This window comes from Lygodium microphyllum, chromosome 12 (assembly GCF_053477565.2).
Source record: "Lygodium microphyllum isolate KBCC chromosome 12, Lygodium_microphyllum_v1.1.10, whole genome shotgun sequence".
NCBI classification, from domain to species: domain Eukaryota; kingdom Viridiplantae; phylum Streptophyta; class Polypodiopsida; order Schizaeales; family Lygodiaceae; genus Lygodium; species Lygodium microphyllum.
Genome location: NC_141146.1, coordinates 45234146 through 45248772, shown reverse-complemented (window position 1 = coordinate 45248772; position 14627 = coordinate 45234146). Strand labels below are relative to the sequence as shown.

The window sequence follows — 14627 nt, the reverse complement described above, 5'->3', positions numbered from 1 at the left end:
CTTTAGTACTTTGCAGGAATCTTGAAGTTGGCATGCACTGGAGTCAGCACCATTTAAGTCATTTTGCTCCAGTTAACATTACAGCAACATGAAAAGAAACAGAAGCAACCATCTTATTTTATAAGAAACCAAGTTCCATACCTTGCGCAAACGTAATATACACATGTTTCTACCATACACTTGATGAAGATGATTGTGTAATTCAAGCACTTTCCTTAGGTTTAGGTTTTATGTGTACTGTGACCTAGACTACGTATTTCTGAGGCGGTTGTATGGATGGTTGTTACACACCACTGCCTGGAAAATAAGACCGCTAGATTCACTCAAGATCAATCCTGACCTCCAACAATGTACACTGCACCTACACAACATGCATGGTGCTCATGTATCAGAAAACACACCCACAAATCACAGAAGCATTCAACTACCTGAAGGTCATAATTTTTGTGCTCCCGTAGCCATTTGCTTGCTCCTGCTTCGTCATACATTACAGGGTTATTTGCCCTTATGAAAGGAACCACACTGATCTGTTGCACATGTTCACATAGAACTGATCGCAATTCTTGAGATAGTGCAAACTCAACTGCTCAGCCATTACGCTTCTATTCTGGTTCAGAGGCCTCTTGTACAAGCTCTATCATGATAAAATGAGAGCTATCCCTTCTTTGCCTTCAGCAAGTGGCTTCACATTGTACATGCATAGCACAAGGATACTCTTCTTTGCAAAGAATATTACAATACAAAAATGCAATGCTCATCACAGTAAGATGGCATAGGAGAGCCCTGCATACTTCTGCAATGTCTATACAGACAAAATTTAGAAGGATAAACATTTTCCATACCAGTCAAAGGAAATACGTGAGCACGGGTGGCTTGTGAGTGCCACCTTCTCCATACTGGTCATTCCAGCGTAAAAGCTCAAGCATGTTTCTTGCATCAGAGGCCACACTGGACCGCACCTGCTCAGGATACAAATGCACACAGAACACGTAAGCTTATCACAATGGACATTCCAACAACAGCCAACCTGGACTCAACCCACCTTTTCCATAGCAAGTTTCATGTCAGCCATGGTTAGAGACCGTATGTATGGTGTTCCCGCAAGAGGCGGTTCCCTCCCATCAGCCACTGCTTGATCCTTTTCCTGAAACAAAAAGGTTTTCGCAGAGAATTAGAAGTGAACGACATGTACCTGAAGAAAAGAAAAGTGATTGTAGTACCTTCTTCTCCTGCTCCAGTATTTCCTTGATGCGTTGATAAGCAGCAGTGGTGCAAAGGTTCTGCAAAACAAACTTGCTGTAAGTATTCAAGAGAAATTTGTGCTTACAGAAAATTATATACAGCAGGTTCAAAAATATATTCTACTAACGAACTCAGAAATTGTGTAGGAGTTTTGTTCAAAATTACTCCTTTTAAAATGCCCCTAGATTTCTACTCTGATAATCTGAAAACGCATGGCTTTGGGAGCTCATTGTTCCAGCAAACACGGAGAATGCAGGTGTGCGTTTAATAGCATTCCCTCCAGCAAGTAGCTTCTTTTGAAAAAGTCAGAAGGTCAAAAATAGTGCACATTTTCTTAATAATTATCTCGTCATGAGAGCATTCCCAATCTGAAAACCTTTAGGAAGCCCATCGTCCCAACAAACAAAGAGACTCCCCGCATTGTCAGCAAAATTGTTCTAAACTTATTCAATGGCTTACAGCCTAGTACTCTGCAGACATGATTGGAGGGAACTCTACTCTTAGAAACAGAAAGAGCCTCTCTGCATTGTAGCAAAATTGTAATGTAACGCTTTGAAAATTAGCATTTGTCTTACCTGCCATAATCAACAGTTATGTCATTCATAAAATCAAAATACCTTAGAGCTGTTTATTTTTCTTCACAGATTGCTTTAGCTGAAAATGTAACATGAACAGGAACAATAACACATTTTCTTCTTGCCTTTAGATCACTTCCCGAATAGCCATCTGTAGCAGTTGCTAATTCTTCAAAGCAGAAATCAGGTTCCAGATCTTCATCGTGAAGAATTACTTTTAGAATCTTTGCCCGGTTTTTGACATCAGGAAGCTCAACCATTATCCTGTCATTCCACACCACAAATGAATATATCATATGATAGCTACGTTCTATGTACTGACTTCAAACGAAGAAAAAGTGTGACCTTCTAGGGAATCTTCTTATGACAGCTTCATCCAAGTCAAAGGGTCTGTTTGTTGCTGCCAATACAAGGACTCTCTCTCTTTCTCTGGTTCGGAGTCCATCCCAGCCCATCATAAACTCATTTTTAAGTTTCCTCATTGCAGAATGCTCTGTGTCTTTTCCTCTCCTTCCAAGCATGCTGTCCACCTGTTAATATGCACAATATTCCAAGTAAAACTGGTAAATGCATTGCAGTAAAATCATTCCTAGTCTAGACACACAATACTCATCTCTGCACACACCTCATCTACAAATATGACACATGGAGCAATTTTGCTTGCCAGTGTGAAGACTGCTTTCACATATTTCTCTGCTTCTCCAAACCACTGCAACCACATGTCTTGTCAGAATAGGCATTGCATATCCAGCTATCCAAGGGAAAATCACAGAAAATTGATGACTGTCATACAAAATCTGCATTGAAAGAAAGCTTACCTTTGAAGCAATTGTTGCAAGGGATATGTTTATAAAGTTAGCACCTGCTTCTGTAGCTACAGCTTTTGCAAGCATTGTCTTGCCAGTTCCTGGTGGTCCAAATAGAAGAAGGCCCCTACAAGGCTGCATAGAACTGATGGTAATCGCATTTTCATGAAAAATAAAACACCTTGACATACTCGGTGAAGATGTAAAGGTTTAAATAAAGTATGTTTGCTGTAGGCATGGCATTCCACTGAAAATTTACGCCAGAAGGTAGCGTACAAGCTAATAATCGATTGAAAGATGCTTTAGACCAAATATGGTACCAAAGCTTCTTGGAAGTCGATCAATAGCTTTAGGAGTAAAAACTTAAAATATCTCAGGCCATGCATGCAAGTAATGTTGTAGGCTGTTTCTGGGGTCCTCTACACCTTCAAAAAGTCCTGGTGGTCCAAACAGAGAATCCTTACAAGGTTACAGAGAAGTGAAAACGACACTCTAAGGTTCCTGAAAGTGAATTCCCAGAGGTCCAAACGGAAGAATATCCCTATAAGATGAAAAAGAAGTGATGTCTATCATTGTTTCAGACAAAAAGAGAATGCCTTCACATGCCCACTGTAAATCTAAAGATTATACAGAAATTACCTTCCTGTACACATTGATATTACAGCCAGGGGTTTCCAGAGCATACAAAATAACAAAGAAACTTATGTTATAATCCTTTTTCGATCTTGTGGCCGCTATTCTTCCACACCCTGTTTTCCACTCTATATCTAAATTGTAGTTGGGCAATACTGAGAGAGTTCTTTCTCTAGAGGAAAGTGCTGGGAATATGGCCATCATGAGTTGCGAGGAGAATCCTGCTGAGCAGGACCTAGATGATCCCCATAGCCACTCATCAATGGTATAGTCAAAAGAATTTTCATCCCCATAGATTTTTGGAGGAGACTGGGCCAATAAAGATCACACTTTTCGTTAGCTTTTAGCACAGAGAAGTTTGGCAGCAGCAGGTAGTTGGCTGGGTGTTAGTATAACTCCAATAGCTTGTTCAAGATGCAGTGTCATAGGAGAGACCTAGAAACATTGTCTTTGCTTCTGTCCTCAGGCTTGGAAGTTGGGAGCAATGCAGCCGGGATGAGATCCCTTAGATTGTTCTCTCATGGAACTCATGGAGAGGTGACGGTAACTCAGACAGCTCAAGTGCACCAAATCCTGAACTTTGGGCCAGCAAATGTTGCATTTGCTGAGAAGACTGCATGGCAGGTTGAAGATTTTAGCCATGCAAGTAGCGTCATCACTTGTAGGATCCAAAGAAGAGCAGCCAGCCGGCACAGGACCATTGGGAACTGCTACATGTAGATGCTGGTCAGAAGGAGATATGCTTTTGTCTGTAAGTAGTGACAGGCAGCTCAAGTACAGCAAATGCTGCACTTTGTGCCAGCAGAATGTCGCATTTGCTAAGGGAGACTGCATGGCAGGCTGAAGACTCTAGTCATGGCAGTAGGGTCTAGGTCCCAAGCAGCAGGGACTGCATCTTAATGAGAACAGCAGCAGGTGATCACTGATGAGGAAGATGGCACTGGACAGTCAATTGCATGGGAACACAGTTGTGGGCAGCAGAGGGCTGTGTTTATAGCAGCAGCAGCAGTTACGTTCAGCAGCATGGGCGGTTGCCAATGCAGCAGAGCAGTTGTTGAGGCTGTGAAAATGGCCTGGAGGCTGGCAAGCTGATGATGGTGCTAGGAATTAGGCACTGCATTTTGAATGTGACGTATGGAAAGTGATTCTCCCCTTGGTCTTCATTGCATAGAGATTTTGCAATTTTTTGTATAAAATACTCTAACCTAGCAGGTATGTGATCATGAAAGAGGAAAACACCCACCGATGCATCCACCCCTCCTCCTTTGGATCCCAACTAGCATCAAGTATACTTGGTCTGCGTGTAACATGTGGCATGACATGAGTCTCATATGTCTCTCACTTGGTTTGACTGAGAACGCAACTCTATTTGAGCATACATTTCTATGCATTTACTTCAATAGTCGAGTTTTTCTGTGCAGTCGGACTAGCATTACCATTTATTGCAATCGGACCTTTAATATTGGTCGAACACATTTTTAGGAGTCTGCAATAGAAAATTAAGAGGACCCTCAGTGTGGGGAGGAAGGATTTGAGGACTTGCCTTTTGCTTCAGTAATCTGTCACAGGATGAGGCCAATCAAACTGGTCTTCTCATGCCCCATGAAGGATTTGAGGGCTTGTCTTTTGCTTCAGTAATCTGTCACAGGATGAGGCCAATCAAACTGGTCTTCTCACAGCCCATTAGTTTGAATCCCACCTATGCAATTTCCAGCAGTAGTAGTAGTAGGTGCAACTCAGCAATCTTCATGGCATCATATGCAATGCAAGACCAATCAAAATGTCAAAGCCATAGAGCGTATTGATGCAATTATGTCCAGCTATTGCCTGCTAGAGGTCATTTCGGACAAGCAAGATCTGAGCTTTGTTGACAACGTATTGGTTTTAGAGGAGCAAATAGGCTGCTCTAGGTTGCTCTTTCCAATGCCCTCTTGCCTGGGCCCCCTTGTGGGTGGCTAGCCAACCTCAATTTTGCATCCTTGGATGCTCTCAACCTGCGTGCAGTCAATCTGTATGTGATAAGCTCATGATCACCCAAATTCTCAACAGAGAGAGAGTCTTAATGCCCACAAATGCTGGACAGTATGTCAGATGATCCTCTGAAGCTTGGTTTGTATGCATGTCTTGCTAGTAGCCTTTTCTTATACCTCTTCTACTGGCCTGGGTATAACCAATGGCAAGAAGCAAGTAGAAAGGATGTAGCCTACAACTTCATAAGATACAATATGGAGCTTTGTGGATGTGTCTATGCAAGGGAGAAGTATACATCCTGTTATGAAGCAATGCACTACAAGTGCCTCAAGACCGACCACTGCCCACGACCCTGCCTCGATTATGAATATCGTGTCCTGCATCCCGGCCTCATACAAAAGGTGACGTCCCTGGCTGACTGCCTGCCAATAGAAAGCTCCAAATGAGATACACCCAAGGCTAGGTGCTATATGGCGAAGGATGCGGCATGCTCCTCTCCACACAAGATGCGCCTCCTCCCCCAAACTGCAATCCGTCAATTTTCATGATTTCTGCAAACACATTCTTTTGTCTTCCACTTGGCAAGTGTACACTCAGACTTCAGTTTTCTCCTCTGTCTCTAGTGTTGCCCTCATCATCAATCTACTTTGGTGCTCTCACTGATGCTACGGGCTGTGAGAAACTGATCAATCCTCTTCTTATATTCAGCATTCTTTCCATATTCAATCCAAATTTCGTTTCTTCTTTTCTTGCAAACTTGTGCTCTCTCTCTCTCCTTTCTAATTTTGCTTTGTGCTACATATTTTGCCCAGACAATTGTACCATCATACACATGATTGTAGCTCATGGTCTCATAGGTCATTTTGGCCTTTTGTAGATGTTAATTTATCATTTCATTTCATTTCTCTCTCTCTCTCTCTCTCTCTCTCTCTCTCTCTCTCTCTTTGCCATATGCTATTTTCTCCCTGCATACTCTAAGTTTGCCCCTAAAGAGGCATCCCCATATACACCACTATATGAGGACATAATGAGATACATGAGAATTGGGGATGTTCTACTAGCAGGAGACTTTAATGCACGAATAGGAAACAACCAATCTGCTTTCTTTGACACTAGTGATGAGATGTTCAGAGATATTGCATTAGATGAACTGGGATGAGTTAGATCAGCCCAAGATAGAGAGATAACAGAATATGGAACACCCGAATTGGCATTGGGAAGTGCACATGGTTTGGCCATCCTTAACGGGCTGCCACAGCGGCCAAGATCCAATGGTTTCACATGTTGGAATAACAAGAAAGGGTCAAGCATAGTGGACTATTTGATTGGATCACCCAACTTGCTACCTGACATAAAAAGCTTTGAAATCTCAGACAGACCAATTGGATTAGCAGCAGACCATGCTATTCTAGCTTTCACGATGCAATATGGGCATATACACGAAGCACAGCCACACATACCAAAATTACCACGCTATGATTTTGTGGAAGCGACCTCACACATATACAGCACTACTATGAGAGATGCATTGAGGGAGCTAGACACACAGGCCTCTCTAGATGAGTTTACAGGACAATTGGCCGAGATAATATACACTTCAGCAGCATACGCTTTCCCACACACTACACCGTCAAATAAACCTCCACGAGGTAAATGCCCCATAGAATGGCTGGTATGATGATGAGTGCAGAGAGACGCGAGTATGTTTTCAGCGAGAGATGGCACTTGGCATATGTACGCATAAGCATGCTCGAACACTCTTCAGACAGTTGGTACGCAAAAAGAAGCGGGAATACCTGAGTAGACTAGAAATAGAAATGTATTCCATGTTCTTGGGGCAGGACAGCAAGAGAGCATGGAAAAAGATGCATGAGAACCAGCCACCCGTACAAATTACTAGACCGGATGATTGGCATGGATATGCTTGCACACTCTATGATGTTCTTGGCCAAGAGCCTATGCCACCCCCTCAACCTCAAGACCAGCAAATTGCAGATTTTTCACAGAAAAAAAAGTGAGGAATGCCATATGAAAACTGAAAAATGGAAAAGTCCAAGATCATGATGGTTTAGTGGCTGAACACTTCGCACATGCCTGTGATATTTTGGCACCAACGCTGGCTCACATCTTTAATAGGGCAGTTTGTGAAGAATTTCCAACCTGTTGGTCAGACCATATTATTGTGCCGCTCCTTAAGAGTGGAGACCCCGCGCTACCTAGTAACTACGGAACTATCATGATTGGACACATGCTGGCCAAGATATATGGCTCTATCATGGAACAAGCATTGAGTGAATGGGCCGAGATGCATGGCCTGAGATCAAAAGGCCAGGCTGGCTTCAGGAGGGGATATACAACTCTAGACCATATCTTTACATTGAGGGCAATCATCGAAGAAGGCAAGGCATTCAAGAAAAAGATCTATTGTTGTTTTGTGGACTTTCGCAAGGCCTTTGACACAGTGCCACGTGCTAGACTCATGAGAAGAATGCAAAACATTGATGTGCCTCTAGAGATACAGTGGAGTATCTATGCCTTGTATGAGATAGTGACAGGCAGAGTACGAACACCTGAGGGCATCTCAAATACAGTCAATAGCACCATTGGGATGAAACAAGGCTGTTCACTTTCACCGACACTATTTGGGCAGTATATAGATGAAATTTCAGAATATGTGGATAGGACTGGTGGGGCCGGAGCCAGCCTAGCTAGAGTGCTGATACCATTATTGTTTTATGTCGATGATATTGCACTTATATCTGACTCACCTGAGGGACTAAATAGACACTTGGATGCATTATCAGCTTTTTGCAGAGATAGAGATCTTGAGGTGAACCTTGGAAAAACTAAAGTTATGGTATTTAACACTTCAACTGCTTGGGTGACAAGAGCTGAGCACCAATTTACTTTTGATGGAGAGCCAGTGGAGATGGTTAGGCAGTATGTCTATTTGGGGGTCACATTGAAGGGACCACAGTTCTCTTGGAGAGAGACATTAGAGGCTCGTTTGGCAAAAGCATATGCAGCCGTAGGTGCATTGGAAAGGCAATGTGCTCACATACAATTTCATGAGCCGTGCACCAAACTATGGCTTTTTGATACCTTGGTTACACCCACACTCCTATATGGGGCAGCTACTTGGGGTCCGAGTCTCTTTCACACAAGGAGACAGCCTTTGGGAGACTAGGATGGACCAGAGAAGGAAAACTATGACGGGTGGGAGCATATGGAAAGACCACTAGTCATGATGATCTCACGTATGATACGAGCGAAGAGCTTGACCCCACATGAGATTATCAGAGCTGAGTTTGGAGCATCACCCATGGTGGCTGAGGCCTTGGTCCAGGCAGTGACTTTCATACATAGACTATGGGAGCTCCCCCAAGATAGATACCCACGGCTAGCCCTGGCCTCTTCTAGACAACTAGCAGCAGATGGTGACAGACATTGTTGGTATGCTCAGATGAGTACATGAATGAGTCTACATAGGCTGCAGATTGACAGACTACCCCCCTTTGACTATAGCCTGGATTGCCCTACACTTGACTTAAACCATGTGATCAGAGCAGACATACTGAAGTTAGATACGGAGAAGACCTGGATCCGACCCCCCTCCCCCCATTGCATGAGGATGGCACACTACCAAACCCACTTCCTTCAGGTATCTGAGGATGGTTTCATCACCCGACCCAATTACATGGACACACAGTTGCCTCATGGACTACGCATAGCTATTGGTCAGATCCGCACCTCATCCCAGCACTTGAGGATTGAGACAGGCACATGGGAAGGTATACAGACAGAAGAACGCATATGCCCACTATGCGACAGAGAGCCAGAGACAGAGGAACACTACATCTGCCGATGCATTGTACATTATGACATACGAGGTAGATACCACTGTCTATTTCGAGAGGGTTTTGGACCCCTGAGACGGATCATGCAGTTTGAGGATCAGAGATGCTTGGGATTCTTCCTCTTGGAGCTCCAAAGGCGCAAAGCAACAATTCTACGGAGTAGGAGGCCCCCACAGCTCGGCTCACATAGAGAGAGAGCAATCACTGACTTTTTCAGTGATACACGACAGAGTATGGCAAATATCACTACTACTACCACACAGCCTACAGGAGTACATCATCATTGAACCTCATCTTATGTAGGTGTCCCTTTGGATAGAGCAGTGGCACTTAGCCGGTCTAGGCGCCCACGTCCACCCGGACGAGGGCCTAGACATCCACACCACAAACAAATTAAAGCCCATCATTGAGCGCCACAGGAGATAGATGCCGAGACGCCTCAGCCATGCAAAGATACACCTCCTTAGAGAACAGACATCATTGATGGAGAGTTTTCCTTTCTCTACTCTCACTTTCAGATCACTGACATGTTTCCCTTTTTATAGGACACTATTTCATTTTTTTCAATCTTATAGGCATGTTGCTCATCTTTTTCTTGTTCCAGATGCGAAACACACCATCATTGTATGTATTGCTTTGGTCTCATAGGCCACATTGGCCTTTTAGAGACGTTAATATACTTACTCTCTCTCTCTCTCTCTCTCTCTCTCTCTCTCTCTCTCTCTCTCTCTCTCTCTCTCTCTCTCTCTCTCTCTCTCTCTCTCTCTCTCTCTCTCTCTCTCTCTATGACATGAGTCACGCTCTCGTTCACGTCCGACTCTCATCGCGTCCGCCGACTCCCATCTCTCTCTGGAATGAGTCACGGAATGGTGACGAGACGGGATGTTGGCATGAGTCACGGGATGGTGACGAGACAGGGTGGTGACGAGACATGTCTGACATGAGTGACGGGATGCTGGCGTGATAGACGTGTTTGGCACGAGTGACGAGAGCTAACGTGATTGTCATGTCCGTCCTACAAGAGGCAGCACTCTGGTGGGAGCAACGGCAGTGACAGTAGTCTGGCAAGACTAGCGTGAGTGCTAACCCGAAGGAGCTACTCTGCAAGGTCAGGAAATTTGCAAGAATCACAGAATTTGCTCTGATTTTGGCAGTACAAAGTACAAGCTGAGTGCCTTTGCACACAGAGTGTGTGAGAGATGAATAATGTAGACAAATGCAAGTATCAAACAATGGAAAATGAATATCTGGGAGACGAATCTGATCAAGAACTAACACAACCGTCCATGGAAGCAATCTTCAACACCCCTTTTAAGAACACACTGTACAAGACGTATGGCCGTAGGGTCCATGATTGGACCATCTCCCTAGCATTTGACAGGCATGGAAATACCTCACCCACCATGAATGAAAATAAATACGAAGAAATTCATCTCATGATTCGTTCAGAACTACGAATTATGAGACAAGAATTGGAGAGAGAAATACGAGAGCAGGTCAAAGCCGAACTGATAGTAAATCAGAGTGCAGAAACGCAAGACATGTAGATAAAGATTAAGAATGACTTATAGGCACAAATGCTGTCCGAAATGCACATGCTGAAAATTCAAATGCTGAAAGTGGTAGATGCCTACAAATCTGAAATCTTAGAACTGGAGAAAGAATTGAATACATTTAAGAAAAAAGAAATGAACGTGCAAGAAGAACTACAAAAAGAGAAAGAGGCTTTGAAGGCATGTGAAAGGGAGGTTCACTGACGGGCAAAAGTGGCAAAGACAACACAAAAGTACATAGAAGAAGCCAACCCATGGATTGAGGTGGTAAAAAGAATGAGGGAACATCCGTGAACAAGATTGAAGTAATGAATGCTACCTTGGAAGAAGAGGCTAGGAGATGGGCTAGGGTTTTACACGTACGGGTAGTAGGATGGGAGGAGAAGAGCAGCTCACAGGAAGATGCTAAGACACTTGTTGACAAAATTGGGGCTTCAGACGTATCTATCGTCACTGCTTGGAGAGTGGGGAAAGAGGACTCTAAGTCCAAGGCTCTAATTCTTCGCTTTGGGGACAGAGAAAAAAAAGGCCTTCCTCTCCAAGAGGAGAGCCCTCAAGGGCGAGAAGATTTATTTGGATGAGGACAGTACCCCAACACAAATAGCGCATCACAGAGAACACATGCCCAAGGTATTGAAGGCTCGCAAAGAGGGAAAGTGGGCTGTTTATAGAGATGGACGAGTCATCATCACTGACAAAAGGACTTCATGATGATACGAGGCCTATGAAACACTTCGGATGTCAATATGGCACTGTAATGCAGCCCTACGCTTGGATGCTGGTTACTACCAGACATAAAGGTAGCCGACTACCAGACGTGTGGAGATACAAGTGGAAAAGTGCATTTCATCCAGCAGTTAGAAAACTAGGAAGCACTAGGGGTTCTAGAGGTGTGGCCATACTATACCAGGAAGACCTCAAAGGGATAGTGCAAGTAATGAAAAGAGATGATGATGCACGATATTTATGGATTCGGATACATGCAGGAAGACCACGGGATATATTCATCGCAATATGCTACTTTCCTCGTGCAAATTCTACCTATGCCACACGTGATGGATCTCCCTTTGATGTACTTTATGAGGATATCATGAGATATGCTAGCATTGGGGACATATTATTAGTAGGTAATTTCAATGCATACACTGGAGATAGACAGAGTGACCTTTATATACATGATAATGCCATGTTCAAAGAGATCGATGTAGATGAAATAGGCCTATGCAAGAAAGCCCAGGATAAAGAAGTGAGTACCTATGGGACACACCTATTGACTTTGGAAAGTGCACACAGACTAGCCATCTTTAATGGTCTACCACAATGACCAGGATCTGACAATTTGACATGCTGGAATCACAAAGGAGGGGCAAGTACTGTGGACTACTTGATGGCTTACCAGCATTGATACCAGACATCCAAAACTTTAAGATATCTAAGAGCCCAATTGGCACAGCAGCACATCATGCTATTTGACATTCATGCTCTCTTGTGTACATATGAAACTGAAACACCATGCCTCTCTAGACATCCCAAATACTACTTTATAGAAGACACCCCACACATCTACAGTGGTTCTGTGCAGATCAGTTTACATGATTTGGATTTGAGTAGATCGTTGGAAGAATGTACAAGGGATTTAGCAAAGGCCATACATAGATCAGCCATGTATGCATTCCCACACACCTTGCCCCGAGGTAGACCCACACGATCTACTGCTCCCCAAAATAGTTGGTATGATGATGAGTGTAGAGTCACTCGACCTCGCTTACAGAGAGAAGTGGAGCTAGACACTCAGACACATTGCCAAGAAAAGGCGTTCTTCAAACGACTGGTGCGAAAGAAGAAACGAGACTACTTAGTGAAAGCAGAAGCAGAGATATATCAGCTATTTTTGGGGCGGGATAGCAAGAGCCCATGGAAGATGTTTCATAAAAGGCAACCCCCCATACAGATTACATCACCAGATGCTTGGCTTGACTATGGGAGACAACTATATGACCTGCCACGACAGCCACCTATGCAGCCCCCACAAGCTTGTAGGTCAACACGGTGGTCTTTCTTCACATGGAAAATAGTTAGAGATGCAATTTATAAATTACAAATGGGAGGGCACAAGATGAGGATGGACTAGTAGCAGAAAATTTCTCACATGCTTGTGACATATTAGCACCCACATTAGCACATATGTTCAATAGAGTAGTATGCGAAGGTTTCCCTATGAGTTGGTTAAACAATACTATAATCCCGCTATTTAAAAGTGGTGATCCCCTAATTCCTAGCAACTACAAGACTATCATGATCGGTCATGCTTTGGCCAAGATATGCAGATCTATATTGGAGCATGAACTCAGTGAATGGGCTGAAATGCAAGGCACGAGAGCACAAGGACAGGCACGTTTCAAACAAGGATATACCATGCTAGACCACATTCTCACACTTAGAGCCATTATTGAGGAGCGTCGAGCCGGAGACAAGAGGATCTATTGTTGCTTTGTAGACTTTCGCAAAGCTTTTGATGCAATGCCTCGTGCACGCATCATGTAGAGATTGCAGGACATTGGAGCACCAAAGGGTATACGATGGGGTGTCTATGCATTATATGAGGCAGTGACAGGTCATGTAGGAGCACCTGGGGGGCTATCAGAGAGGATTGACAGTACCATAGGAGTGAAACAAGGATGCCTACTTTCACTCACATTATTTGGACTATACATAGATGAAGTGTCTGATTACATAGACCGAGGAGGAGGAGTTGGAGCTTGGCAGGGGTGCTAATACTAATGCTACTGTATGCAGATGATTTTGTTCTCATTTCAGACTCACCGGAGGAATCGCAGTGCCATCTAAATGCTTTGCACATCTTCTGTAGAGACAAAGAGCTCATTGTGAACCTTGGGAAGACCAAAACCATGGATTTCAATACTTCAATAGCATGGGTGACTAGATCTATGTACCAGTTTACATTTGGGAAAGACATACTGGAGCATGTGAGAGAATATGTGTATTTGGGAGTCACCTTCTCTGGCTTACGTTTTTCATTGAGAGGGGCATTAGAGGCATGTCTAGCACGTGGATACGTAGCACTAGGGGCACTCGAGAGTCAATGTGCTCACATACAGTTCCAGGAGCCCCGCACCAAACTTTGGTTGTTTGACACCCTAGTCACACCTACATTACTATATGCAGAAGAGGTATGGGGTTGCAACTTGTACCACAGACGTCTTAGCCCACTCACTGATCAGATTGGAGTAGAGAGGGATTATTATGATGGTTGGGATAGCATGGAAAGGCTATTGATCATGATGATAGCATGCATGATTAGGAGTAAGCCCTCCACCCCACATCCCATTGTCAGAGCACAGTTAGGGGCAACACCTATAGTTAATGAGGCACTCTTCAAGGTAGTGACCCTTTGGCACAGACTATGGAAACTTCCACGCCATAGATACTCTAGATTGGCACTAACCTCATCTAGACAATTAGCAGCAGGAGGCGAGAATAACTGCTCGTTTTCACCGATGGCTAGTTGGATGAGCCTACATGGTTTAGATATTGACCGTCTTCCACCTTTGGATTATAGCCTTGACTGCCCTACACTTTCTCTCAGCCGATCAGAGCTGAACCAGGTGATCAAAGCTGGTATCTTGAGGATCGAAACAACAAGAACATGGATCCATCCACCACTCCCTCTAGGATCGAGGATGGAGTTCTACAGGAGTCATTTATATTGTCTCTTTGATGATGGTTTCACTATTTGGCCAGCATATATGGACATTCATCTCTCCCATAGCGTACGGGTTGCTATCATTACATAGACTTCAAATGGAGACAAGCAGATGGACAAATACCCTAGTAGAGGATAGGACTTGCCAGCTTTGTGGTCGAGAGCCTGAAACAGAGGAGCACTATATATGCAGATGCACAATATACTATGGCATACAAGGATGGTACCATTGCCACTTCCGTGATAGATTTGGACCTCTTCGTTGC

The 14627-nt window shown here is 43.9% G+C and overlaps 1 protein-coding gene across 5 annotated transcripts in view; it reads right to left on the bottom strand.

Moving 5' to 3' along the window:
* Positions 1 to 298: 298 nt before the first annotated feature.
* Positions 299 to 14627, bottom strand: part of LOC148027703 (uncharacterized) — a 151840-nt gene continuing 137511 nt past the window's right edge. For 3 of the 5 annotated variants that reach the window (XM_087689405.1, XM_087689408.1, XM_087689409.1), the window contains 7 exons: positions 2636 to 2758; positions 2443 to 2526; positions 2163 to 2347; positions 1943 to 2081; positions 1221 to 1280; positions 1043 to 1144; positions 299 to 959 (listed from right to left, as the gene is read on the bottom strand). In XM_087689405.1, coding sequence (XP_087545531.1) covers positions 846 to 959; positions 1043 to 1144; positions 1221 to 1280; positions 1943 to 2081; positions 2163 to 2347; positions 2443 to 2526; positions 2636 to 2758 — 807 coding nt within the window. In that variant the 3' untranslated portion in view covers positions 299 to 845. The remainder of the gene's footprint in view (positions 960 to 1042; positions 1145 to 1220; positions 1281 to 1942; positions 2082 to 2162; positions 2348 to 2442; positions 2527 to 2635; positions 2759 to 14627) is intronic. The other 2 variants (XM_087689406.1, XM_087689407.1) reach the window with 2 other exon arrangements.